This window comes from Podarcis raffonei, chromosome 8, assembly GCF_027172205.1.
Source record: "Podarcis raffonei isolate rPodRaf1 chromosome 8, rPodRaf1.pri, whole genome shotgun sequence".
Taxonomy (NCBI): Eukaryota; Metazoa; Chordata; class Lepidosauria; order Squamata; family Lacertidae; genus Podarcis; species Podarcis raffonei.
This window is the reverse complement of record NC_070609.1, coordinates 81,235,567-81,261,999: the sequence shown is the minus strand read 5'-3', so window position 1 is coordinate 81,261,999 and position 26,433 is coordinate 81,235,567. Positions and strand designations below refer to the sequence as shown.

The 26,433-nt window shown below is 45.2% G+C and overlaps 1 protein-coding gene across 2 annotated transcripts in view; it reads left to right on the top strand.

The window, feature by feature from the left end:
* CROCC (ciliary rootlet coiled-coil, rootletin) overlaps positions 1 to 26,433 on the top strand; it is a 69,901-nt gene that overhangs the window by 12,063 nt on the left and 31,405 nt on the right. For both annotated transcript variants that reach the window (XM_053401096.1, XM_053401095.1), the window contains exons 7-16: positions 2,140 to 2,305; positions 3,902 to 4,008; positions 7,467 to 7,694; positions 8,624 to 8,720; positions 15,058 to 15,162; positions 15,901 to 16,122; positions 18,123 to 18,322; positions 19,548 to 19,730; positions 22,503 to 22,647; positions 24,495 to 24,641. In XM_053401096.1, coding sequence (XP_053257071.1) covers positions 2,140 to 2,305; positions 3,902 to 4,008; positions 7,467 to 7,694; positions 8,624 to 8,720; positions 15,058 to 15,162; positions 15,901 to 16,122; positions 18,123 to 18,322; positions 19,548 to 19,730; positions 22,503 to 22,647; positions 24,495 to 24,641 — 1,600 coding nt within the window. The remainder of the gene's footprint in view (positions 1 to 2,139; positions 2,306 to 3,901; positions 4,009 to 7,466; positions 7,695 to 8,623; positions 8,721 to 15,057; positions 15,163 to 15,900; positions 16,123 to 18,122; positions 18,323 to 19,547; positions 19,731 to 22,502; positions 22,648 to 24,494; positions 24,642 to 26,433) is intronic.

Genomic DNA, 26,433 nt, shown 5'->3' with positions numbered 1-26,433 from the left:
CACTGTTTACAATGGTTTTTGAGATACGTTATAAATTTCCCCCATACGTTATAAATTTCCCCCAATAAAAACAAGACCAAAATGTTAGTAAAAAATATGAAGAAAGAAAAGATGGAAGAACTAAAAGTAGACTCAGGGATTATGATAGTTAAAAAAGTAAAATATTTGGGAATTTGGATGACAACAAAAAATATAAACCTGTACAAAGATAATTATGAGACTGTTTGGAAAGAAATTAAGAAGGATATAGATATATGGAGTAGATTAAAATTGTCATTCTTAGGTAGGATCTCTGTGATAAAAATGAATATTTTACCTAGACAGTTATTCCTATTTGAAGCAATACCAGTGGTTAAAGGTACAAGACAATTTAAGGATTGGCAAAAAAAATTATCGAAATTTGTTTGGCAGGGGGAAAAGCCAAGGATAAAAATGAAGATATTAGTAGATAAGAAAGAGAGAGGAGGTTTTGATTTACCGGACCTGACTTTATATTATGAAGCTTCTTGTTTGTTATGGTTAAAAGAATGGCTGACTCTGGAAAACACTGACCTATTAGTTTTAGAGGGCCACGACAATAGATATGGTTGGCATTCGTACCTATGGTACAACAAAGTAAAAGTACATAAGGGCTTTCTGAATCACGTGGTTAGAAAATCTTTATATGAAGTATGGGATCGGAATAAAAACCTCCTGGAAAGAAGAACACCGTGGTGGAAATCTCCAATTGAGGTGCTGACAACGAAGAAAGTAAATATGGAAGGGGAAAGAGTAACCTATGAGGATATTACCAGGAGAACAGACCAGGGGATAAAGCTCAAACCATATGAACAAATTGGAAAGATGCTAACAGGGTGGCTACAATATCACCAGATTAGTGACTTATTAAATGAAGATAAAAAGAGAAATGGGTTTGAAGACAAAAAATCAAAATTCCAAATCAAGCTAATAGAGGGTAAAGGTAAAACTTTATCTAGAATATATAGTTTATTGCTTGAATGGTATACAAAAATCGAAGAAATAAAGGAATCATTGATAAAATGGGCAATCGATATTGGGCATAACATTGAATTGGAAGCGTGGAAAAGACTATGGAAGGAGGGTTTGAGATTTACAGGATGTATGGCTCTAAAGGAAAACTTGTTAAAAATGATGTATAGATGGCATTTGACGCCAGTAAAGTTAGCTAAAATGTATAGAAAAAGAGAAAGAAAATGTTGGAAATGTAAAAAAGTAGATGGGGATTATTTTCATATGTGGTGGACCTGTGATAAGGTTAAAAATTTTTGGGAATCAATTTATAATGAACTCAAAAAAATATTTAGGTATACTTTCCCCAAAAGACTGGAAGCGTGTCTGTTAGGTTTAATAGGAATGGAAATCAAAATGGGAGACCAAAATCTGTTTATGTATGCTACGGCCGCCGCAAGAACCCTCCTGGCCCAAAGATGGAAAACACAAGACATACCAACCATTCAGGAGTGGCAGGTGAAGTTGACAGAATACGCAGAACTTGCCAAATTGTCAGGGAGGATCCGGGACCAGGAAGATCAAAGATACCAAAATAATTGGAATAAATTTATTGAATATTTCAAGGAGAATTGTAAAGAGGTTAAGACACTAGCAGGATTGACATAATACCTTCAGTGTATAATAGTACTATTGTGAGAATGATGTGCGCGATAGAAAGGGGTTAAATATACCAATTGCAGGGAGGGAGGGGAGTCGCGACTCGGCAGAGTCAAAGGGAATGTATGGCATTAATATGGTTTGTTGGAAAAGAATATGTAAGGAAAACAATAAAAATTTACTTGGGAAAAAAATATATAAATTTCCCCCATTCCTTATTAAAGTTTTGGTCTTCCTGATTTCTGATTCTTCCCTTCATTTTGGCCATTTCGGGATAATCCATCAACTTGATCTGCCATTCTTCTCCGGCAGGAACTTCTTTGCATCTCTGGGCCAATAACATCCACGCAGCGGTGGTCGCATACTTAAATAGTCATTTCAGCTCCCTTGGGATTTCGGCACCTAGAATTCCTAAAAGAAAGGCTTCGGGGGTTTTTAAAGAAAATATTACCAGTATATAAAAAACCAAATAGACCTGCCTCCTTACCTGCTGCCCCCTGTTACCTGCAGGAGCACCAGCCTTGCCCAGGTCAATGCCATGCTGAGGGACCAGCTGGACCAGGCGAACACGGCCAACCAGGCCCTCAGTGAGGACATCCGAAAGCTGACGGCTGACTGGACCAAAGCCCGGGATGAGCTGGAGCAGCGGGAGGTGGACTGGAGGCGAGAGGAGGAGGTCTGGGGCATGGGAGAACCTGGGGTGGGGTGGGGGGCTTGAGGTAGGGGGCAGGTTTGGGGAGGGATGGAAAGTGGTCTGAGAAGAGGCAGAGGGATGCCATAATAATATAATAATAATAATTTATTATTTATACCCCGCCCATCTGGCTGAGTTTCCCCAGCCACTCTGGGCGGCTCCCAATCAGTGTTAAAACAGTACAGCGTTACATATTAAAAACTTCCCTGAACAGGGCTGCCTTAAGATGTCTTCTGAATGACAGGTAATTATTTATCTCTTTGACATCTGATGGGAGGGCGTTCCACAGGGCGGGTGCCACCACCGAGAAGGCCCTCTGCCTGGTTCCCTGTAACTTGGCTTCTCGCAGCGAGGGAACCGCCAGAAGGCCCTCGGCGCTGGATCTCAGTGTCCGGGCTGAACGATGGGGGTGGAGACGCTCCTTCAGGTATACAGGACCGAGGCCGTTTAGGGCTTTAAAGGTCAGCACCAACACTTTGAATTGTGCTCGGAAACGTACTCGGATGCCAGAGCACAGAGCCTGTCCTCGATGCCTTCATCGCCTCTGGTGAAAAGGGTTTGGCAGGTTTTGAAATGGGGGGGGGGGGGAGAGGAATGCAAATGGGTAAAACTGATGGTAATTGCAGCCAGACAGGTTATAGCGAGCAATTGGAAAAATGCAGAAGAGCTAGGGGTGAACCAATGGAGGAAAAAGCCCTAATAATATTATAATTTTATAAGATACATAGAATGAAAGGGTTTGAGGTCAGTGAGAAAGAGGAGGATTGGTTTGAGAAGATATTGAATTATTAGAGTAGGTTTGAACAATTTGGGGCAATTAAAATTTTAAAGGGACGCGGGTGGCGCTGTGGGTTAGACCACAGAGCTTAGGACTTGCCAATGAGAAGGTCGGCGGTTTGAATCCCCACGACAGGGTGAGCTCCCGTTGCTCGGTCCCTGCTCCTGCCCAACTAGCAGTTCAAAAGCATGTCAAAGTGCAAGTAGATAAATAGGTACCACTCTGGTGGGAAGGTAAACAGCGTTTCCGTGCGCTGCTCTGGTTCGCCAGAAGCGGCTTAGTCATGCTGACCACATGACCCGGAAGCTGTACGCCGGCTCCCTCGGCCAGTAAAGCGAGATGAGCGCCGCAACCCCAGAGTCGATCACGACTGGACCTAATGGTCAGGGGTCCCTTTACCTTTAAAATGTTAAAAGTTACATAAACCTTGTGGAAGGAGGAGTATACATATGATTAGAAGTGTACATCTGATTAATATATGAAGTGTACATATAGAAGTGTACATATGATTAATTTGAATATGTTGTTACTGAATATAATTGAATTTATTATTGAATATTGTATACCCAATGTATCAGCCGCCTGGTGGGTTTCACTGTTGGTGTTTTGGTGGCTGGTAAAAAAATAAAAATTAATTAAAAAAAAAAAATTAAACGAGGGGGGAGCTTGCGGGACCTGCCTCTCTGAGAAGCCGGCTGCCTGCCCCCCTGACTGCTGACTTTTTGTGGTCTGGCACTGCAGAAGCGCTTTCTTGTTGCCGCCACTGTCCTCAGCCTGCGGCTTCTCCTTCTCCCTTTCAGACTTTCAACACGTACTTCCGCAACGAGCACAGCCGCCTGCTCACCCTCTGGCGGCAAGTGGTGGGGTTCAGGAGGCACTTTGGGGAGATGAAGACCACGATGGAAAGGTCAGCCCTCAGAACAGCAGCCTTGGCCACAGCCCCAAAGCTGGGCCTGTCCACACTGCCCAGGCTCAAGCTGCTGTTGTTACTGCGCCCAGTGCCGGATTTACATATAAGCTAAACAAGCTATAGCTTATGGCCCCACTCTCTCGGGGCCCCTCAAAAAAATTGAAGGAAAAAACCCTGGATGGATATTTCCAAAATATAAGATAAAAAACAAAACAAATAAAACCTACATACAGCAGCAGTGTTTTGTGTTGTGTAGGTTCCTATGATGTAAGTAATGTTCCCCACCTGCTATCCTGTTCCCTAAAACTGGGGTCAGCAACCTTTTTTATCTGTGGACCGGTCCACTGTCCCTCAGACCATGTGGGGGGCCGGACTATATTTTGAAAAAATAATAATGAATGAATTCCTATGCCCCACAAATAACCCAGAGATGCATTTTAAATAAAAGCACGCATTCTACTCATGTAAAACACCAGGCAGGCCGCACAAATAACCCAGAGATGCATTTTAAATAAAAGGACACATTCTGATTCCTGGACTGTCCGCGGGCCAGATTGAGAAGGCGATTGGGCCGCATCCAGCCCCCGGGCCTTAGGTTGCCTCTCCCTGCCCTAAAATATCACTGGTTTGCTCATTTCTATACATAGGGTGCCTACATTCTGCATGCACTGGTTGCATGGCAACATGTGCAAATGACTTTAGATATCTGTTAGGTCCATAAATTACCATACAGCGTATACTGAACACACACAAAAATGACAATTTGTTGTTGACAAAGGACATCTGGACCAATAAGGGGCCCCATTACCTTCAGTAGCTTAGGGCCTCATCAAACCTAAATCCGCCCCTGACTGTGCTTGGAGTCTGTCTTATGGGACATTTCCAAAAACAGCCACTGAGAAAACTGGGCAGATCGGTGTATAAATGAAAAATTATACAAATCTGCTTGATTCTGCCCATTTAAAATGTAGTGGGGGTTTTTTTGGGGGGGTGTGTGTGTTATAGTTTTGTTGTTTTCATTTTGATTACAGTCATACCATGGGAGTCGAACAGAATCCATTCCAGAAGGCCATTCGACTTCCAAAACATTCAAAAACCAAAGTGTGTCTTCTGATTGGCTGAAGGAAGCTCCTGCAGCCAATCGGAAGCCCCGTTGGACGTTTGGCTTCCAAAAACAGTTTGCAAACTGGAACAATCACTTCCGAGTTTGCGACGTTCGGGAGCCAAAACGTTCGGGAGCCAAGGCGTCCAAGATCCAAGGTGTGACTGTATATATTTTGTGGTTTTATATTTTGATTTTGTTCTGTGAACCGCCCTGAGACCTCCAGGTACAGGGTGGTATATGAATTCAGTAAATAATAATAAAATAATAATTTGCACAAAAATATACTAATTGATTAAATTGAGCAGATGTCCCTCTCAGTGCTTTTTTTGTGTGTGTGTGGAATGTTTATTCCCTTGTCTGCTCGTCATTTTGTAGGGGCAGGAAGTGACTGAGCATTTCCCCCAGCCATTTGAAAATCAGCATACCTCATGAGGTCTAGAAACCTGAACTAAATGGTAACTGTGAATCTTAAGAAGCTCGGAGCACAGTTTTAAGTGCACTTTTGGTGGTGCTGCCTGGGCAGTGGAGGTGCATGTTGTTGCCTGCATTGCTCTCTCTTTTTGAAATCATTTTTCTTTGATTTTACAAATACGAATTTATAACATTCCAAATGCATATCCATATACTATAGAGATTACTCTGAATCTCAAGACTTCCTTTTTTTTAAATAAAGATATTTATTAAGTTTCCAATTTTATACAAACAAAAAGAAAAAAAGAAAAAAAAAACACATACAGTTCTCAATACTTAAATTTTCTATGACATATTTCCCTGACCTCCTCATACCTCCCCTTCTTGTATTCCAATTCAAATTATTTACTCAGCAAATCCTTATCTCAAAACATTACAGCTGGAAACCCCTTAATTTCAATCCAACATCATTCAACATTCTTTAATTTTACAATATTTCTGTAAATAGTCCTTAAATTTCTTCCAATCTTCTTCCGCCGACTCTTCTCCCTGGTCACGGATTCTGCCAGTCATTTCTGCCAATCCCATACAGTCGATCATCTTCATCTGCCATTCTTCCAGAGTGGGTAAATCTTGCATCTTCCAATACTTTGCAATAAGTATTCTTGCTGCTGTTGTAGCATACATAAAAAACGTTCTGTCCTTCTTTTGCACCAATTGGCCGACCATGCCCAAGAGGAAGGCCTCTGGTTTCTTCAAGAAGGTATATTTAAATACCTTTTTCAATTCATTATATATCATTTCCCAGAAAGCCTTAATCTTAGGGCACGTCCACCAAAGGTGAAAGAATGTACCTTCAGTTTCCTTACATTTCCAACATTTATTATCGGGCAAATAATAGATTTTTGCAAGCTTGACTGGGGTCAAGACTTCCACGCCATCCCCTTCATGGGTCCTAGTGTCAACATTTACAGCTGCATATTATTCCATATTCTATATTTTAAATCATATTATCCATAGTATTTGTTACATTACAAGTGGGTTTCAAATCCTGCTAATGTTTCTATTTGCTTGCAGGGGTCTCCTAGATAAATTATAAACATTTTCCCATTCTTTTTTTAAAAAATTCTCCTCTTGGTTTGTGAGTTTTCCAGTCAGCTTTGCCATTTCAATGTAGTCCATCAGCTTAGCATGCCATTTCTCTCTCCTTTGTCTTCTTTCTATATCTGGGCTAGTAGCATCTGAGCGGCTGTTGTCCCAGACATAAAAAGTATTTTCTGCTCCTTTGCGATGTCGGTACAGTCATACCTTGGGTTAAAGTCGCTTCAGTTTGAGCGCTTTCAGGTTACGCTCCGTGGCGACCCGGAAGTAACGGAACACATTACTTCTGGGTTTCGTCACTCGTGCATGCGCAGACGCTCAAAATGATGTCATGCGCAGAAGCGGCGAATCGCGACGCGCAGGTGCGGGTTGCGTTCTGCTCAGGATGTGAATGGGGCTCCGGAACGGATCCCATTCACATCCAGAGATACCACCGCACTTAACGTATTTTTCGCTCTATAAGACGCACCAGACCATAAGACGCACCTAGTTTTTGGAAGAAGAAAACAAGAAAAAAAATATTCAGAATCCCAGAAGGTTATGGGATAGCTGCGTGCAGCCTCTCTCTTGTTGAACAAAAATTATTCTTTTGTTGAACAAGGGCTGCCCTTTTCCCTCCTCGGGAAAAAGCCCCCAAGAGCCGCACACATGCTCCAGCGGCTCTTTAAAGGTAGCGCTGAGCAGAGCCTCCCGCCTGCATTTGCTCCATGAGACGCACACACATTTCCCCATACTTTTTAGAAAGGGAAAAGTGCGTCTTATAGAGCGAAAAATACGGGTATATTATTACCTGCATTTCTCTCCCCTGAGCAACTCCTCTTGCTCCCTGTCTTGGCAGGGACCTCTCTGAGCTGGGCCACGAACTCTCCCGCTCCAGCCGCACGGTCCATGCTGCCTGCCTGAACCTGAGCAGCAACCTGCGCCTGTCAGAGAGCAGCACCGGTGCCACCCTGGAGAAGCAGGCGCTGCTGATGGCGCAGCTGGAGGAGCAGCTGAAGGACAAGGTCCGCGACATGATCCAGCTGCAGGTCCGCTGCGACATGGAGAAGGCCGAGCTGGGCAACAGGTACCAGGGAGGGGGGAATGGTTGGGGGAGGCAGGTTTAGCACCTGGCAGCGGAGCCTGCTCTGGCCTCCCGCATGGCCTGTGGCCGGGGTAGGAGAAACCAGGCAGAGGGTCTTCTCAGTGGTGGCACCCGCCCTGTGGAACGCCCTCCCATCAGGAAATAAACAACTACAGTGGTACCTCAGGTTACAAGCACCTCAGGTTACAAGCACCTCAGGTTACAAACACTTCGGGTTATAGGCTCCGCTAACCTGGAAGTAGTACCTCAGGTTAAGAACTTTGCCCCAGGATGAGAACAGAAATTGCGCGGCGGCAGCAGGAGGCCCTGTTAGCTAAAGTGGTACCTCAGGTTAAGAACGTTTCAGGTTAAGAACGGACCACCAGAACGAATTAAGTTCTTAACCCGAGGTACCACTGTTTCTGACTTTTAGAAGACGTCTGAAGGCAGTCCTGTTTAGGGAAGTTTTTAATGTCTGGTGTTTTGTTGCATCATCATCATCATTATTATTATTATTATTATTATTATTATTATTATTATTATTATTATTTCTGTTGGGAGCCACCCAGAGTGGCTGGGGAAAACAAACAAACAAATATTATTTATACCCTGCCCATCTGGCTGGGCTTTCCCAGCCACTCTGGGTAGCTTCCAAGACATAAAAACAATAAAATGAAACCTTTTTGATACAGGGCTGTCTTCAGATGTCTTTCAACCACTGAGCTATGGCCTCCCCCCCCCGAAATGTTCCTCACTCTTTGCACGTGGGGTTTCTGCTGAGGAACTTGGCTCAGGCGCAGGGCCCATCTGCTCTGCCTGCAAGAGGACTACTTCCGAAGCTCTCCCATGCCCCGCAAGGCCAGAATAGACCCCCGAACGCCCCCACCGGCCCAGAACTGACCGCCGAGGCTTTCTCTTCCCTTGCCCTCCAGGATCAACGAAGTCACGTCCAGCCTGGAGCGCTTGAAAGGCCAGAACGCGGAGAAGACCAAGGCAATTGAGGCGCTGACCCAGAAGCTGGAGAGTTTGGTGAGAGGAGGCAGCTGGGTTTTGGGGGAGGAGGATGATGGAGTGCATTGGGTGGCCTTCAAGAAGATGCAGCTCGCCAGGCATCTGCTCTGTCGGGGGCCGTGTGGCCCTAAGGGCTCTCCCCACTCCTGGTGCCGCGCCCCCCCCAGTTCTGCCCCCCCCAGGCTGGCATGTGTCCCCCCCCTTCCTCTCCCACTTGAGCCTGGGACTCTGTTGCATTTCATCCCACCTTTGTCTTCCTCCTTCTGCTTTCTGTGCTCCAATATTCCATTTATTCTTTCTTTCTTTCTTTCTTTCTTTCTTTCTTTCTTTCTTTCTTTATTCCTTGATTTACAAAAGTGTGTGCAATGTCTCTCTCTTGTATATATATTTTTTCCATGTAACTTTTCCCCCAAATCAGTTTCATTTGCTGAGACATTGGGAAAATAAGGGGGAAAGAGGGGGTGGCGATGTTTCTATTTTACTTACTACAGTGGTACCTCGGGTTACAGACGCTTCAGGTTACAGACTCCGCTAACCCAGAAATAGTACCTCGGGTTAAGAACTTTGCTTCAGGATGAGAACAGAAATTGTGCTCCAGCGGCGCGCCCCATTAGCTAAAGTGGTGCTTCAGGTTAAGAACAGTTTCAGGTTAAGAACGGGCCTCCGGAACGAATTAAGTACTTAACCCGAGGTACCACTGTATATGTAGGGTTTGGTGTCAGCGTTGCTTGTGCAGGTTCTTTGCTGTTCGCTTGTGTTCCTTTGGTGGTGAGAGAGGTTGGGGTTGGCCTAGGGTGTGGTTGTTCATTTGTGGCTGGCTGTGGTGGTCTTCGTTTTCATGTGTGAGTGGGGTGGGTGGGTGTTTTGGATCAGGTTAGCCATATTGATTTGCATGTCGTTGGTGGATTTTTGTCGTTGTCTTGTTGGGCTGTGCATGTGGTAAAGGAGAGCCATACCGGGGTGAAGGTGTCTCCTTCTATATTGAGATGTTTAAAAAGGGAAGAGAGAGAGAGAGAGAGAGAGAGAGAGTTTTCCTAAGCTTTTCTTCCCACTTCCCAACTCCTCTCTTCTTTGCCTCCTTTGAGAACGACGGTAAATTTCCTCGTCCCCTTTTGGTGTGTGTGTTCGTTATGGTCTAATCTTCTTCTCACTCGAGTCCCACTTCATTTGAGCTTTGCCATGGATGAAAAACTGGGGGGTGGAACCAGAGGGAGGAGATTTATTAATGCTTAAAGCCCTTCCGACCCTGCCTGGGTGAATCATAAATTTGTAGAACTGCAGAGGGAACCCCAAGGGTCATCCAGTCCAACCCCCTGCAGTGCAGGAATCGCAGCTGAAGGCTCTCTGACAGACATCAATCCAGCCAACCTCTGCTAAAAAACTTCCCATGAAGGAGAGTCCACCACCTGTTCCACGGCCGGACTGCTCTGACCCTCAGAACGTTCTTCCTCACATTGATTCGGAATTTCCTTTCTCGTATTTTGAATTTGGTGCTTTTGGGTGCTCCCCTCTCTGTAGCAGCTGAAAACAAGTTTGCGACATCTTTGGGGAACCCAGCATAGCTGTCAACATTTCCCTTTTTTAAAGGGAAATTCCCTTATTCCAAATAGGATTCCTCGCAAGAAAAGAGGAAAGTTGACAGCTATGGCACCCAGCAGGTTAAGGATTCATCCCTGGTAAGTAGAACCAGGTATGGCTGGGAAGGACTGAAACTCTGGAGAGCTGCTGTTTAGGCAGTGTAGACGACACTGAGGCAGGTGGGCTTCGAGTGTCAGGCAGGCTCCTCTGTTCCTTTGTTTCTTTCTTTTGTTTGGTTTTGTTTAATTTTTTATTAAAAAATTATAATATAAATTTTATTAGTATTTTCCACACAACAACACGAAAAATATTGAAAAATAACAATACACAAAACACAAAAACCAACATTCAAAAAAACAAAAAAAGCAAATCCATATCTTACAAGTTAATAATATAAACACTAAAAAGAAAAACAAACATTGACTTCTACCAATCCCACAGCACCTCCTTTATCTCTCATTGTGTCTTCCTGTTTTCCTTATCATCTCTATCCGAACATCTAGATATAAATCCCTCTTTCTTATCCTTTCACTTCACAAGGTTATTCCAGACTCAGCCAGATTTCTACCCTCGAACCTTGACTTTTAAGGTATTCATTTAGGCACTCCCAATCTTTTTTTACTTCACTTTTTGGTTTTTGTCTGTCAATTTGGCTAATTCTAAATGTTCTGAAAGCTTACATAACCACTCTCCCCTGTTGAATGGTTTATTTAAATGTAAAGGTTCATCATTGTTCCACCCAATGTGTATGTCTTTAAGGGGCCAGAGCAAGGGCCAGAGTAAGATAACGAGACCCAGCTTTACAGCTGTGAAACGTAGCAGGTGCTGCTGAGTTGTATTTGATTAAGGTGTGTCAGCATTTGGGTGTAGTATATAAGGAGCAGCACCTAGCTCTCCCATTACCCTGGGGGATGGGTTGGTGGTTGGGTCTGGTTTGGTTGTTAATGTATTTAGTGTAAAAGGAGTTTTTGTTTTTCTTATTAAAACCTAGTTTAAGTTATTTTTGAGTCCTTTCTTTTTAATGCAAGGTCTCCCCAGCAAGCTCTCTGCAGCGTTACCATACCGCAAACAGCCAACATCTTTGGTTATGGGCCCAGCTGCTGAGTGGATGACTGCATATTTTTGGACTCTGAGAAAGGTTTGAAAACTCCTTCTCCTGTTAGCGTAGTTCTGTGGGTCTGGAAGAGTTCCAGAATGGTTGACCGGGTTCCTGAAGCTGAGAAGGCTCTGGTCTTCCCACAGCTAACAGATGAGAACTATAGTTTATGGTCTTTTCGGGTGGAGGCGCTTTTGACCTCTAGAGAAGTATGGACCTATGTAACTGATGACCCTCCTGACCCTGTGACTAATGCTTGGTCAAAAGGAGATGCAAAAGCCAGGGCGATAATTAATTTGGCAGTCAGCGACCAGCAAGTAGTCTATATAAGAAATAAGAAAACTGCCAAAGAAATGTGGGACAGTCTTGCAGCAGTGCATGTTAGAAAAGAGTCAGCATCTGCATTGACGTTTTTCAAGCAGTTGTACCAGACGAAGTTGCAGCCTGGTGGTGATTTGGCAGCACACTTGAGACGTCTGGAGGCAATACGCGGCGAATTAATTCGAAGGGACATGGACATACCTGATATTCAGTATGTTTTTATCATTCTATGTTCCCTTAATGAGGACTTTGATGGTATAGCTAGCCAGATATCTGCTGTTCCACCAGCACAATTAACTGTGGAAGGGGTAACGGCAAGATTAATGGGCGAGTTGGACAGAAGGGAGGCTTGTGCCATAAGCACTCCTATTTCCAGAAGTAATGAGGAACGCCATATGCAAACCTGTGGTGATACAACTGCATTTAAAGCTGCAAAGCGTTGTTGGTTCTGCAATAAACAAGGACATTTTGCAAAGGACTGCAGATCCAAAAGAAAGCAAAGTACTCCCAAGCCTGTTTCTGTTCGTCAGTCACGGTCGTCAGCCCAGCAGCCGACATCGTATAGTAGAGACAGAAACGAGCCCCGAGCTTTTCATGCTCGGACAACAGATCGTAAAAGAATTAAAGATGCCAAGTGGAAGTCTTTTGTTGTGGACTCAGGAGCATCTCAGCATATTTGCAACGATCGAAGCTTGTTTATTTCTTTTGAAGAGGAAATTGGTAATGTACATTTAGCCAATTCACAAGTCTTGCAGTCGCTTGGCAGGGGTACTGTTAAACTTGACTCTTTAAACATTACAATAGCGAACTGCATTTACTGCCCGTCAGTGGACAATTTATTATCAGTATGGTGTTTTGCTCGTCAAGGCATAACTGTGCGTTTCTTAAAGTCAATGTGTGAGTTTTTTGATGGGAACAAACGTCTATTATATGCCCGGGAATCTGATGGTTTATATAGACTGTATTTTCGCACCTACTCCCAATCGCCTATAAATTGCAGAGCAGCACAGTCAAGCCAGGGGTTGAGGAATGTAAGGCCACATTCCGGGTGTGTCCATGAGGCGCACAGAATTCTGGGACACCTGAATTTTGCTGATGTAATTAAGACAAAGAATATTGTTGATGGCCTCAACTTAAAACCATGTAAATTCTTTATGCAATGTCTATCCTGTTGCAAGAATAAGATTAAGGTTGCACGCAAGGGTAGATGCTCAGATAGGAAAGTAACTGAGCCATTTGAGCGTGTACATTGTGATTTAGTTGGGCCACTCCCACCATCATTAGGAGGTTCTAAGTACTGGCTTACTCTGATAGACCAGTATAGTAGATATTGTTGGACTTATGCAATAGCTGAGAAGTCCCAAGCATTTGAGAAGTACAAAGTTTTTTGCAACTGGGTAAAAACGCACTTTAACAAACCAATTAAGAACCTATTTTCTGACCGGGGCGGGGAATTTGTTTCTGAGGATTTTGAGAAATTCCTGGAAGCGCAGGGGACTACTCATGAGTTATCTTGCCCCCAAAGTCCCTGGCAAAATGGGCTTGTTGAAGTTGTGCAGCGTGACCTACAGGCAGGGGTTAAAACTTATCTGCACGATGCTAATCTGCCCAAAGACTTTTGGGCTGAAGCGCTTAATGCTTTTTGTTATGTTAGAAATCGCAGTTATCATTCTGGTTTAGATGTCACCCCCTATGAGAAGCTGTTTAAAAAACGCCCTAATCTGAAATACCTACGCATTTGGGGTTCAGATGTAATAATGCATTATCCCGCTAAGCAGAAATTGGGTGAACGCAGTGTCCAGGGAAAATTAATGGGCTACCAGCAGGGGGCGTACAGAATTTACATACCAGCAACTGGCAAATTTCATATTACCAGAAGCATGATACAAACTGTAAATTGGAATGGAGTTGCTGTCTTCCAAGATACTGATGGTATAGATAATACTGAGGAAGAAGAGGAAGAAGCAGCAGCAGCAGGAAATGGTGCTTCTGAATTAATGGGAAAAGACAAAAAGTCTGTTGAATCTGATTTGTTTGATGATTTAAAGTCACAGGCACCCAAGGGGAGGTGCCTCAAGAGTTTTCTGACCGTGAGCTTAGCCTACAGGCATCTCTTCAATCTGACAATGATTTACAACCTGAAACTAGTGGTTCACTTAGTCCCATTAAGTCTGAGGAGTCTGACTCTCCTTCCGGACTGAGACGTTCAGATAGAAAGAGACAGAAGCCACAACGTTTTGCAGATGAACATTTTAATACTGTGTATGCCAATAAGGCAGTTTTTGAGCCAAAAAGCTTCAATGATGTTCAGAAATTACCTAAGCAACAAGCTGCAAATTGGTATAAAGCTATGAACTCTGAGATAGCTTCTTTAAAAGAGCATAACACTTGGTCTCTTGTACCACAAACCCCAGATATGAGACTTATTGATTCAAAATGGGTTTATAGAGTTAAAATGAATGACAAAAATGAAGTTGTAAGGTGCAAAGCAAGACTAGTTGCTAGGGGTTTTCAACAAATTCCAGGCGAAGATTATGATTTGTGTTATTCACCAAGCGTAAAATATGAAACAGTTAAGCTTTCGTTAAAAGATGCATCACAACGTGGACATTCTGTTTTGAAAGACATGTACAAAATATGCTTTATGTTTTTGTTCCACAATGATGAACCGCAGGGGAAATGTTGAATGGTTTATTTAAATGTAAAGGTTCATCATTGTTCCACCCAATGTGTATGTCTTTAAGGGGCCAGAGCAAGGGCCAGAGTAAGATAACGAGACCCAGCTTTACAGCTGTGAAACGTAGCAGGTGCTGCTGAGTTGTATTTGATTAAGGTGTGTCAGCATTTGGGTGTAGTATATAAGGAGCAGCACCTAGCTCTCCCATTACCCTGGGGGATGGGTTGGTGGTTGGGTCTGGTTTGGTTGTTAATGTATTTAGTGTAAAAGGAGTTTTTGTTTTTCTTATTAAAACCTAGTTTAAGTTATTTTTGAGTCCTTTCTTTTTAATGCAAGGTCTCCCCAGCAAGCTCTCTGCAGCGTTACCATACTGCAAACAGCCAACATCCCCTAGTGGGTAACTGATTTCCTTTCCAGTACTTAGCCACCAGGATTCTTGCTGCAGAGGTCGCGTGTAAGAAAATTTTAGTTTTGTCTTTTGGAATATCATCATTTAAAATTCCTAAAAGGAATGCCTCTGGCCTTTTACTATATGCTATTCTTAGTATTTTCTTTATTTCTTTGTGGATCCTCTGTTCCTTTGAGTTCCCTCCAAGCTGCCTCCCTCCAAATGTCCAGCAGCCAGAACCTGGCAGAGAGTCCCTCTTGCTTTGCTGACCGTCCTGCCCCATGTCTGCTTCCAGGAAGCCTCCCGTGCACAGGAACAGGCTGCGGCTGAAGCCGAGGAGGTGGAAGCCCTGCGGACAGAATCTGAGTTGCTGCAGCAGACCCTGCGGGACCTCGCTCAGGTACAGGGCAGAGGAGAGGACCCCCACTGTCCCTTTTGTGGCGTCTGGCTCATCTCTTTTGAAGCTGAGATGATAATAATAATAATAATAATAATAATAATAATATTATTACAGTGGCACCTCTGGATGTGAGCGTTCCGGAGCCGCATTCGCATCCAGAAGCGAATGCAACCCGCAGGTCTGCGGGTCGCCGCTTCTGCGCATGACATCATTTTGACCGTCTGCGCATGCATGAGCGGCGAAACCTGGAAGTAACGCGCTCTGCTACTTCTGGGTCGCCGCAGCATGCAACCCGAAAATACTTATCCTGAAGCTACTTCAACCCGAAGTATGACTGTATTCATACCCCGCCCATCTGACTGGGTCTCCCCAGCCACTCTGGGCAGCTTCCAACCAAATATCAAAAACAATACAGCATCAGACATTAAAAACTAACCCTAACCCTAAAGAGGGCTGCCTTCAGGTGTCTTTTAAAAGTAAAATAGTTGATTATTGCCTTGACGTCTGGTGGGAGGGCGTTCCACAGGGCAAGCACCACTACCGAGAAGGCCCTCTGCCTGGTTCCCTGTAACCTCACTTCTCACAGCGAGGGAACTGCCAGAAGGCCCTCGGTGCTGGATCTCAGTGTCCGGGCTGGATGATGGGGATGGAAATGCTCCTTCAGGTATACAGGTATGCAGGTGAGGGGGCACTTCTGCCTGGTCCCACTCTGAGTTTTTATTTTTGTTCTCCCCGTAGGCTGTGATCTCTGACGCGGACAGTGCCGTCCACCTCCCGGCCACGGAAACCTCAGACAGCGACGCCACCGGGCTCAGCCTGCGGGGCTTGTCCTCCAGCTTCCGGACGCCCTCTCCGCTGCGCCGTTCCTCCCCCCACCGCCGCAGCCTGTCCCCCATCTTCCCTGACTCCACACTGGCGGTGGTGCAGTCGGCCCTGCAGAAGCGCCAGCTGCAGCTTCAGGTAAAGGAGGAGAGGGGCGTCCGATTCCCACCCCACAGCCCCAATCACCCCAAAGGCCAGGGAGGCAGATGGTGCACTTGGGGGAAGAAGGCCCTTGCCAAAATCCTGAGCAGGCCCGCTTCATAGAAGGGAGCGCGGGAGAGGATAATAATAATAATTTTGCCACAGACTCTCTGGGCTGCTTGCAACATATATAAAAACATAATAAAAACTGAATATTGAAAAGCTCCCCTAAACAGTGTTTGTCTCACTCAAGATTGGGTCATGATTCTATATCTCCTTGCAGACATTGATTAGTATGTGACCTGGTGTGTAGCACTTTTTGCAACTGCCGCCAGGAAAATTAGAAAAAATTATATAGCCGAGATAGCTATCAACTGCAAAGGAGATGAATTTATTTGACCCCATCTACACCAAGTTGTATCTTTCTCACTAAACTTTGTACATAATTGTCTACTGTATTATATAATATTGCTGTTAATATATGAGTGACCCCACGGTGATTTTAGCTTATAAATTTTATTGCCAAATGTTTCAATTTATATATTAAAGAGTTTCTATAGTTTTGTGCAGATTAGGTCAGGTTTTGACAATGTAAATGTTTTAAGTTTTTGTGTCAAACTAGTATATATTTTATTGAATGACATTGTATACACTGCAGCAGCCTTTGGCTATAAGCAATAAACTTGACTGACTGACAATCAAGATTGGGGGCGGGAAGGGGAGAGAGGAGTTCCTAAACTGCAAGGGAAGAGGCCACCCCCAAAAAGGCATTGGTCACTCTCCCTGTGTGAGAGCAGGAGTACAAACTGGGCTTCTGCCCTGTCTAGACCATGCAGATGTCCTCAGTTGGTCTCGTTTTCCGTAACTTATTCTGATTCTTGTCACCCGGATCGGGGACACCTGTGTTCCAAATGGCATCTGGCCTCTCACCTCTGGATTTGCAGACTTAGTTGGCAGCCTCATCACCTGCCATGATGTGTGTGTGTGGGGATAATAGCCTGGTTTTAGGAAAGACACGGGGACACGGGTGGCACTGTGGTCTAAACCACTGAGCCTCTTGGGCTTGCCACTCAGAAGGTGATGGGGTGAGCTCCCATTACTCTGTCCCAGCTCCTGCCAACCTAACAGTTTGAAAGCACACCAGGGCAAGTAGATAAATAGGTACTTCTCTGGCAGGAAGGTAAACGGCTTTTCCGTGCGCCCTGGTTTCCGTCACGGTGTTCCGTTGTGCCAGAAGCGGTTTAGTCATGCTGGCCACACGACCCAGAAAGCTGTCTGTGGACAAACACTGGATCCCTCAGCCGGAAAGTGAGATGAGCACCGCAACCCCATAGTCGCCTTTGACTGGACTTAACCGTCCAGGGGCCCTATACCTTTTTACCTTTAGGAAAGACAGTCAGAAAGAGAGATTCTCAGGAGGCTTCCATAGAATTGTACAAGACAACAATAGATAGAGAAAGTAAACATGTACACAAAACATGTGCCACCAGAGCCGACAAGTAAGCCCTCCTTGCTAGCCTAAATTTACTACCCATTGTGTGTTTTGGTTGTGCTGCACAATCTGTCAACTTGAGGAAACTGGAAACCAGAGTCCCAACAATCGTAGTATCCTTCTCTGCTGAACTGTGTTTATTGGTGCTTAGGTCATTTTAGACATCAGAGAAGTTTTTAATGTGTGACATCTTAGTATATTTTTGGTCTTTTGTTGGAAGCCGCCCAGAGTGGCTGGGGAAACCCAGCCAGATGGGTGGGGTACAAATAATAATAATAATAATAATAATAATAATAATAATAATAATAATAATAATTATTATTAACTGCTTCATATATGGTGGTGGTTCTCTGCTGTGCTGTGAGCTGCTCTCTGGGAGAGAAATACAGTGGTAACAACCCCAGCGATCAGAGTTCTCCTTTTCCTCATCTGGGCGTGGGCTTTGCTACCTGCCGGTCTGTTCCTGAGCCTGACGTTGCTGCTTGCTTTTACTTTTTACGCCCAGGACCTCCGGGGGAAATACGAGGCTGCGCAGGACCTGGTGTCATCCCTGAAGAGGCAGTTGGCAGAGAGCGACAACGAGCGCCGTTCCCTGGAGCAGAAGATCCTGCAGCTGAAGGGGGACCTGGACAGGCTGTTGCAAGCCAAGGAGGACGCGGCTCACGATGCCAACCGCTTTCGGTCTTCCGCCGAACTGCTGGGCAGGTGAGGCACCTCGAATTGCCCTCTTGAAGGAAGCAAGGAGCACCAGGAAGGCAAGGAATGCCTTTGTGAAATTTCCCCACTGACTCTCTGTCTGAGTGCCTGCCCTGGCTGTGTCTCCTTCCCAGAAGCCTCTGCTGAAAGGGCTTGTGTGTGTGCTGGCATTTAAGGACTGAACCCCAGTCCCCTGCCCAGAGGGGCAGCAGAACAACCTGCATCCAGAGAAGGCTTGCGTTTCTCTGTGTGAGTCAGCGCTCTGGGCTGCCTTCTTTCCAGTCTGGAGGAGTAATTCAGCACTGTGGTGTGGGAGCGGGGGGTCCCTCTCTCGGCCTCGGCCCTGTATACCTGAAGGAGAGTCTCTGCCCCCCAAAATTGGCTTCTTGTACTCCGCCTCTTGTTGCTGCATTGTTTTCCCAGTTATTTCTAATTCACATCCCTTTCCTTACAACAACAACAACAACAACAATAATTTATTATTTATACCCCGCCCATCTGGCTGAGTTTCCCCAGCCACTCTGGGCGGCTTCCAACAAAAGACCAAAAACACACTAAGATGTCACACATTAAAAACTTCCCTGATGTCTAAAATGACCTACCGTATTTTTTTGCTCTATAAGACTCACTTTTTCCCTCCTAAAAAGTAAGGGGAAATGTGTGTGCGTCTTATGGAGTGAATGCAGGCTGCGCAGCTATCCCAGAAGCCAGAACAGCAAGAGGGATTGCTGCTTTCACTGCGCAGCGATCCCTCTTGCTGTTCTGGCTTCTGAGATGCAGAATATTTTTTTTCTTGTTTTCCTCCTGCAAAAACTATGTGCGTCTTGTGGTTTGGTGCGTCTTATAGAGCGAAAAATACGGTAAGCACCAATAAACACAGTTCAGCAGAGAAGGATACTACGATTGTTGGGACTCTGGTTTCCAGTTTCCTGAAGTCGACAGATTGTGCAGCACAACCAAAACACACAATGGGTAGTAAATTTAGGCTAACCTTATATTACCTTCTTTTCTTTTTCTTTTTGGTTATTTTAAACTTATTGTCCTTAAGTGTTGGCTGTCCACTTGCCCATGTGACTCCCCCTCTTCTCAAGAGAGAGAGATGGTCATGGTTGTGAATGCACTGGGATGGAACAGCCTCAACGGCTGTTGTGGGAAGTTGATGGAATGGGCGCTGTCCTCTGCTCCCTTATTGTCCTCGCCCTGCTGTAGTGTCCCCCTCCTTTCTCCTCTCCAGCGAGAAGACGAACCTGGAAAAGAACCTGCAGCTTTTGCAGCAGAAGCTGGAGGTCCTCCATCAGGAAAAGGAGAAACTGCAGCTGGCCAACAGCGACCTTCAGCGACAGCGTGATGGCCTGGAAGAGGAGAAAGAGGACATCTTAAAGGACCAGGAACGGGCTCGGAAGGAAATTGAGCGGAGGTAAAGTGGGAGATTGGGGAGGGTTTTTTTCTTGGGGGAGGGTGTCTCGTCAAGAGGGGCTGAAGCTTGTGTGGACTCAGGTCCAGTTCTCTGGCACTAGGGTTGGGGGACATTTTGCAGCGACACAGAGGCATGCTGGGAAGGTATGGAGCTTCCTTCAAAACACCAAGTCAAAATAATAATAATAATAATAATAATAATAATAGTAATAATAATAATAATTTATTGTTTATACCCTTTCAACAGAATAATAAAATACAATCGTCTATTAAACATTAAAAGCTTCCCTAAACAGGGCTGCCTTCAGGTGTCTTCTAAAAGTCTGGTAGTTGTTTTGCTCTTTGACATCTGATGGGAGGGCGTTCCACAGGGCGGGTGCCACTACAGGGAAGGCCCTCTGCCTGGTTCCCTGTAACTTGGCTTCTTGCAGCGAGGGAACCGCCAGAAGGCCTTCGGCGCTGGACCTCAGTGTCCGGGCAGAACGATGGGGGTGGAGACGCTCCTTCAGGTATACAGGACCGAGGCCGTTTAGGGCTTTAAAGGTCAGCACCAACACTTTGAATTGTACTCAGAAATGTACTGGGAGCCAGCGTAGTGGACTCTGCAAAGATGTTGAATGTTGTCTGCCCAGGAAGCATGATATTTTTTTGGGTATTAATATTTTTAATTGAAAGAATTGCAGTGATAAAGAAACAATGTGATGCAGAGAAAAGAAAAATCGAGAAAATAAAAAGAACGGAAATTTGTAGAAAGAAACAGTGTGCAAAACTGCAATGTAATATACTCCCGTACATTCTTATGTAAAGAGATATGAGGTTATGTCTACATATGAGATTCAGAAGTAATACAAAACACAAGTGAGTGAGAAGATTAAATGTTTTATTCTAAACAGCAAGCAATATATACATACCAAACAAGCCCTTCAATCTCCCACTTGGAAGCCCTCAGTTTGCACGGCCCCATGGCCATCAGTCCGTGCACGAGATTCTCTCTCAAACTCTGCCCACAACCATCCGATTCACCTGTGTGGTTTGCCCAACTGCTTACATACATTCATTAGCTGCCCAGTGCCTCACTTTCTTGAAACAATGTCCAACATCAAAGAAGGCACTCATCACTGTCGCTTCCTTCCAACATTAAAGGCTGCTCTCAGCCATCAAAGAGCTTAACAAAAGATAGGGAAAGGGAAGGAACAGGGGGCAGGAAGCATAACCATGTCAGATCACTAACTCCTCAAAATACAAATATCTTCCGGATAGATTGCCCATACAGGTAATTATCCTAATACATGTATAGATATGAATAGCCTGCTACATTCTGTTGAAACCCATTCCAAACGTCGTCATATTTATCCGAAGCCTACATCTAATAAGCAGTCCGTTCATAAGTTGCTAGTGTTGTCGTGTTGCCAGTCCATTGACTGAAGGGGACCATATCTTTACTCTTCCAACTCATCAGTCTCAGTCTCTTGGACACCGTTAGGGTGCCTTGTCCCATTGTTAACTTCCATGCAATAGGCATATAGTTCAAAAGAATATTCTCTGCTGAAAGTTTTAGCTTTATCTGTGCAGTCGTAGTTACACAGCCCATCACTTTCTCCCACAACTTAGCAAGCAGAGAACACTCTACAGACATGTTTCATGGAGGCATTGTCCTTGCCAAATCTCCACCATAGAGCTGTCTTCACCGGTCCTTTTTTTAAACGCCCTGGGAACCGGACTTGACAACAGGGTCTCTCTGTGAATATGCCACCTTTGTTCAACCCGAGGTAGAATGCCGTGGGGGTGAACAGCTGGCATCTTGTCTAGTGATTTCTTAAAAATCAGTGCTGGCACACAACAGGGATGTGTGATAAGTCCCTACCTGTATTCATTGTATACATACGATTGTGTATCATCTGACCTGTCTACTGCAATTATTAAGTTTGCAGAGGACACCACCATAATGGGTTTAATAACAGGTGGAGATAAATTGGCGTATAGAGGGGAGGTACAGAAAATATCTACATGGTGCCTAGGGAACAACTTGCACCTTAATATCAGCAAGGCAAAGGAGATGGTGTGGACTTTTGGAGGAAGAGAGGAGAACTAGCCCCGCTGTAAATCGGGGAAGGCTGTGTGGAGAGAGTCTCTTCCTTTAAATTCCTAGGAGTTTATCTCAATGAAGACCTTACTTGCAAAATCAATACAACCCAGGTGGTTAAGAAAGCCCAACAGAGACTCCCATCTCCTCAGAGTATTGCGGAAGAATGATGTCAATCAACATTTGATGATCTCCTTCTACCAGTCAACAATAGAAAGTGTCCTTTCATACTGCATCACGGTGTGGTACGCTGGTTTGACATCATCTGATAGGAAGTGCCTACAGAGGGTGGTGAATACAGCACAAGATATTATGGGCTGTCCCATGAATCCGTTGGATAAAATATTGGAAGAATGTTGCCTCAGGAAAGTGAGAAAAATTCTCAGGGATGATTCACACCGTGGCCGGCACTTTCTTGATCTCCTGCCCTCAGGCAGAAGATGTAGAAGCACAATTAGTCGCACCAACAGGGTAAAGAACAGCTTCTATCTGTGGGCTGTTGGGCTGCTGAATGAAAAGATAACAACAGGGCAACTGACTTTCGGGTTTGGTGGGTGTGCGTCAGTAAACGAGGGGAATTAAGACTAAGAGAGCTGAGTGGGGGGTGCTCGTGTAATCTCACTGTATACAAGTTGTACAAGTGTCAATAAAGTATTTCAATTTCAGTTTCTCCCCTCTTCTGTCTCCCAGTCGCAAGCAGCTGGAGCAGCTGGAAGCAAAGAAGTCAGGCCTGAAGAAGGAGCTTGTGCTGGTGAAGGAAGCCCTGAGCAAAGCCCTTCTGGAGAAGGAGGTCTCTCAGCATGAGAAGGCCGAGGGCGATGAAGCCCTGTCCAAGGCAAGGAGGCAGCTGCTGGGGAGGGAGAGATTTGCACACCCTTCTGAAATGTGTTGGGGGTCCAGAGGTAGCATTATTATCAATTTACGATGAGGTGGAACAGGCATCCCCAACCTGCGGCCCTCCAGATGTTTTGGCCTACAACTCCCATGATCCCTAGCTAACAGGACCAGTGGTCAGGGATGATGGGAATTGTAGTCCAGAACATCTGGAGGGCCAAAGGTTGGGGATGCCTGGGGTGGAAGGTTCGCTGGCTAGGAAGGACTTGCTCACAAATTTATTGACAGCTGCACGAATTATGATAGCTAGGAAGTGGAAGGGGCAAGTAGAATATAAAATGGAAGGATGGTATAAAGAGGTGTGGGATATAGCGACTAATGATGAATTAACATTAAGGTAAGATGGGGACGTGGGTGGCACTGTGGGTTAAACCACAGAGCCTAGGACTTGCCGATCAGAAGGTTGGCGGTTCAAATCCCCGCTACCGGGTGAGCTCCCGTTGCTCAGTCCCTGCTCCTGCCAACCTAGCAGTTCGAAAGCACTTCAAAGTGCAAGTAGATAAATAGGTACCGCTCCAGCGGGAAGGTAAACGGCGTTTCCGTGCGCTGCTCTGGTTCGCCAGAAGTGGCTTAGTCATGCTGGCCACATGACCCGGAAGCTGTACGCCAGCTCCCTCAGCCAATAAAGCGAGATGAGCGCCGCAACCCCAGAGTCGGTCACGACTGGACCTATTGGTCAGGGGTCCCTTTACCTTTAAGATGGGGAATATACAGGAGAAATGATTTCAAGGAGATATGGAAGGTGTTTGTAGAATTTGTACTGTTAAAACAGAAAGGGGTCAAACCATCGCAAGAGGCATTGAAATTTTGGGAGGCTGGATAGTTACAATGGAATGGTCTCGGGGTGTGCATGCACTTTTTTATTCTTATTTATTTAGGATTATTACTTTGTCAAAATTAAAAAAATGAAATATGTTAGGGGAAGGCTGCGAGCTCTGTGTGTTATTGGGATGTTTTTGCTTTTCTTTTTATTATGTATTTTGTGTTTGTATATTCTGATTTTCTGTTGTAACTGCCCTGAGACCTGCAGGTATAGAGGGCTGTATACAAATTAAATAAATAAAAAAATTTGGCAGCCCACCCAGGTGCCTTTCAGTACCTCCAAAACAAGAAGTGCAATGAGGCTAAGGCTGCCCTCATGCCTGTGTTTGGGGATCCTGAGCATGCACCTCATCCTGCTTGCTTGAGACCATGAGGTTGGTCCTGCAGGATCAGGCCACAGGCAGCCCTGCAGCCTTGTCTTGGCAGCCTGCTTTGCTCCAGTGCCAGCAAGCAGGTGTTTTTTAAAATATTATTATTATTATTATTATTATTATTATTATTTGAATTTATATACCGCCCTATACCTGGAGGTCTCAGGGTGGTTCACAGAAAAAATCACAATATATAAAATCAAAATAAGAACAATAACCCAATAACACCCTCCCCCAAAAAAGAACCACATTTTAAAAGTGCATAGGGTGTCAATCAGATCAACCAAAGGCCTGGTTAAAAAGCAACGCCTAAAGGTGTGTAATGAAAGCGCCGGACAAACTTCCCTGGGGAGAGCATTCCACAGACGGGGAGCCACTGCAGAGAAGGCCCTGTTCTCGTGTTGCCACCCTCCATACCTCTTGAGGAGGAGGCACACGAAGGAGAGTCTCAAAAGATGATCTCAGGGTCCGGGGAGGTTCATATGGAAGCTGAGCCACCAGGCCTTTGTGGGATGGCTCTTGCTTCTTGCAGGGGCCTGGGGTTGGCACCTGGGGTCACAGGCTCTTCTGCACCTCCTTCCCTTTCCTGTCCCAGGCCGAGGCGAGCCGGGCTGAGCTGGAGCTGGCCTTGAGCCGCCTGAAGTCGGAGGAGTCCTCCTTGCGCGACTCGCTCTCCAAGATGAGTGCCCTCAACGAGGGGCTGGCACAGGATAAGATGGAGCTCAACCGGATAATTATCCAGGTACGAGGGAGCGGGGCTAGCGGCTGCAAAGAGGGAAGTGTGTCTTGTATTGTCTGCAAACCGAGAACATCCACATCTGAAGGATTTGTGCCAGAAGGAGGTGGCAGAGCGTAGGGTTTGTCAGGGAGTGGGAGAATGTCCAGAGGTCTTTGTCCATGACAGAGCAGAGGCAGGAAAAACAGTTCCTACACAGGAAGTATCGTATTTTTCGCTCCATAAGACGCACTTTTTTCGTCCTAAAAAGTATGGGGAAATGTCTGTGCGTCTTATGGAGCAAATGCACTGGGCGGCAGAGGGATCCCTCAGCTGCTGCTGCAGTCGCGAGCTGAGGGATGCCTCTGCAGCCGCAGCCATGGCTCCCGTCCGTCGCTCGCAGAGCAGAGCAAGAGCCACTGACACGCTCTGTGCAGCTCTCGCTTTTCTTACTTCAAAGCAAGAGCCGCAGAGAGCATGTTAGCGGCTCTTGCTCTGCTGGTTTTTGTTGTAAACAAAAATTGCCCTTTTCCCTTATGGGGTATCCAAGAGCCCATATAGAGTCCTTACATAGGTTCCCTACTGGTAGGAGAAAATAACAGAGGCCAACCAGAGAATATTGAGAAGCAAAGCAGCTAGTAAGCCTGATCTTTATTGATCCGTTGCAACAGGGTGCTCCCCTCACAGGCAGGAGAGGAGGAGGAACCCAAAATAATGGCGTGCAAGGCCTTATAAAGACTTTTGAAATTGCCACCCTGTAGATCAAGACCACCCCCAGAAACATCATACATACATCACAGAAGGGGTGTAACCTAAGACCACCCCTCAGATACATCATACCTACATCACAGAAAAGGCGGTCTAAACAGAAATTTAAATGTTGTTTATCTCTTGTCCTTGTTTATCTCCTGTCTGGCAGGTTACTTGATTGGATTGCCTGGGGAGCCTGGCCAGTCTTTTGTAATGATAAATACTTAGTTCCTGGGCCAGGTCACAGGCTCACACCCTATTCAAACACAGACATACCCTTAAGACAGGATTTGTGAAGGAAAAGACAATGGGGAGGCTTTTCCATTTTGACCTTGCAGAGAAAAGATTTGGTCAGTTTAGGAATCAAAATGGTTCCAGGTTGTCCTTCCTGTGCTGATCTATGTATGTGCTTGGTTGGTACACTTATGAACATTACCATATATCTAAGACCATAAAATTCCTATTACACTTTACAGCGAGGCAGGAGGAGGGATGGGCAATCAAAGTGAGAGCTGTGCAAAGCAGGACAGAAGCCGTGTAAGCGGCTCTCGCTTTGCTTGCTTTAAAGCAAGAAAAACGAGAGCCGCTTACATGCTCTGTGCAGAATTTTGTTTCTTCTTGTTTTCCTTAAAACTAGGTGCGTCTTATGGTGTGAAAAATATGGTGTACCTCCTTCCGGCTTGGGTATGAGGTCCAGCACTGCTTTGCCCATAATTATTTGGGATAGCAGATGTTGCAGGTGTTAATATTTCACAGTTTGAAGTGACTGGAAGCGTAAGAACTGACTCCTTTTGGAAGGAATCATTGTCCAGGCGCATGAAAATATTACTCAAACTTTTGCTTGCCGAACTCTTTTAAAAACAGAACATAAGCATTAAAGATACATCCAAAAGATCCATTACTGTACATTATCTTGTTCTGTCCAGCACAGGTTCATCGTCTTCTTAGAAATAAAAGAGTTCAAAAATCCAAACTGTGTCTCTTCCCCCATCCCAGCCTTAGGCCAGGCATAGGCAAACTCGGCCCTCCAGATGTTTTGGACTACAACTCCCATGATCCTTAGCTAACA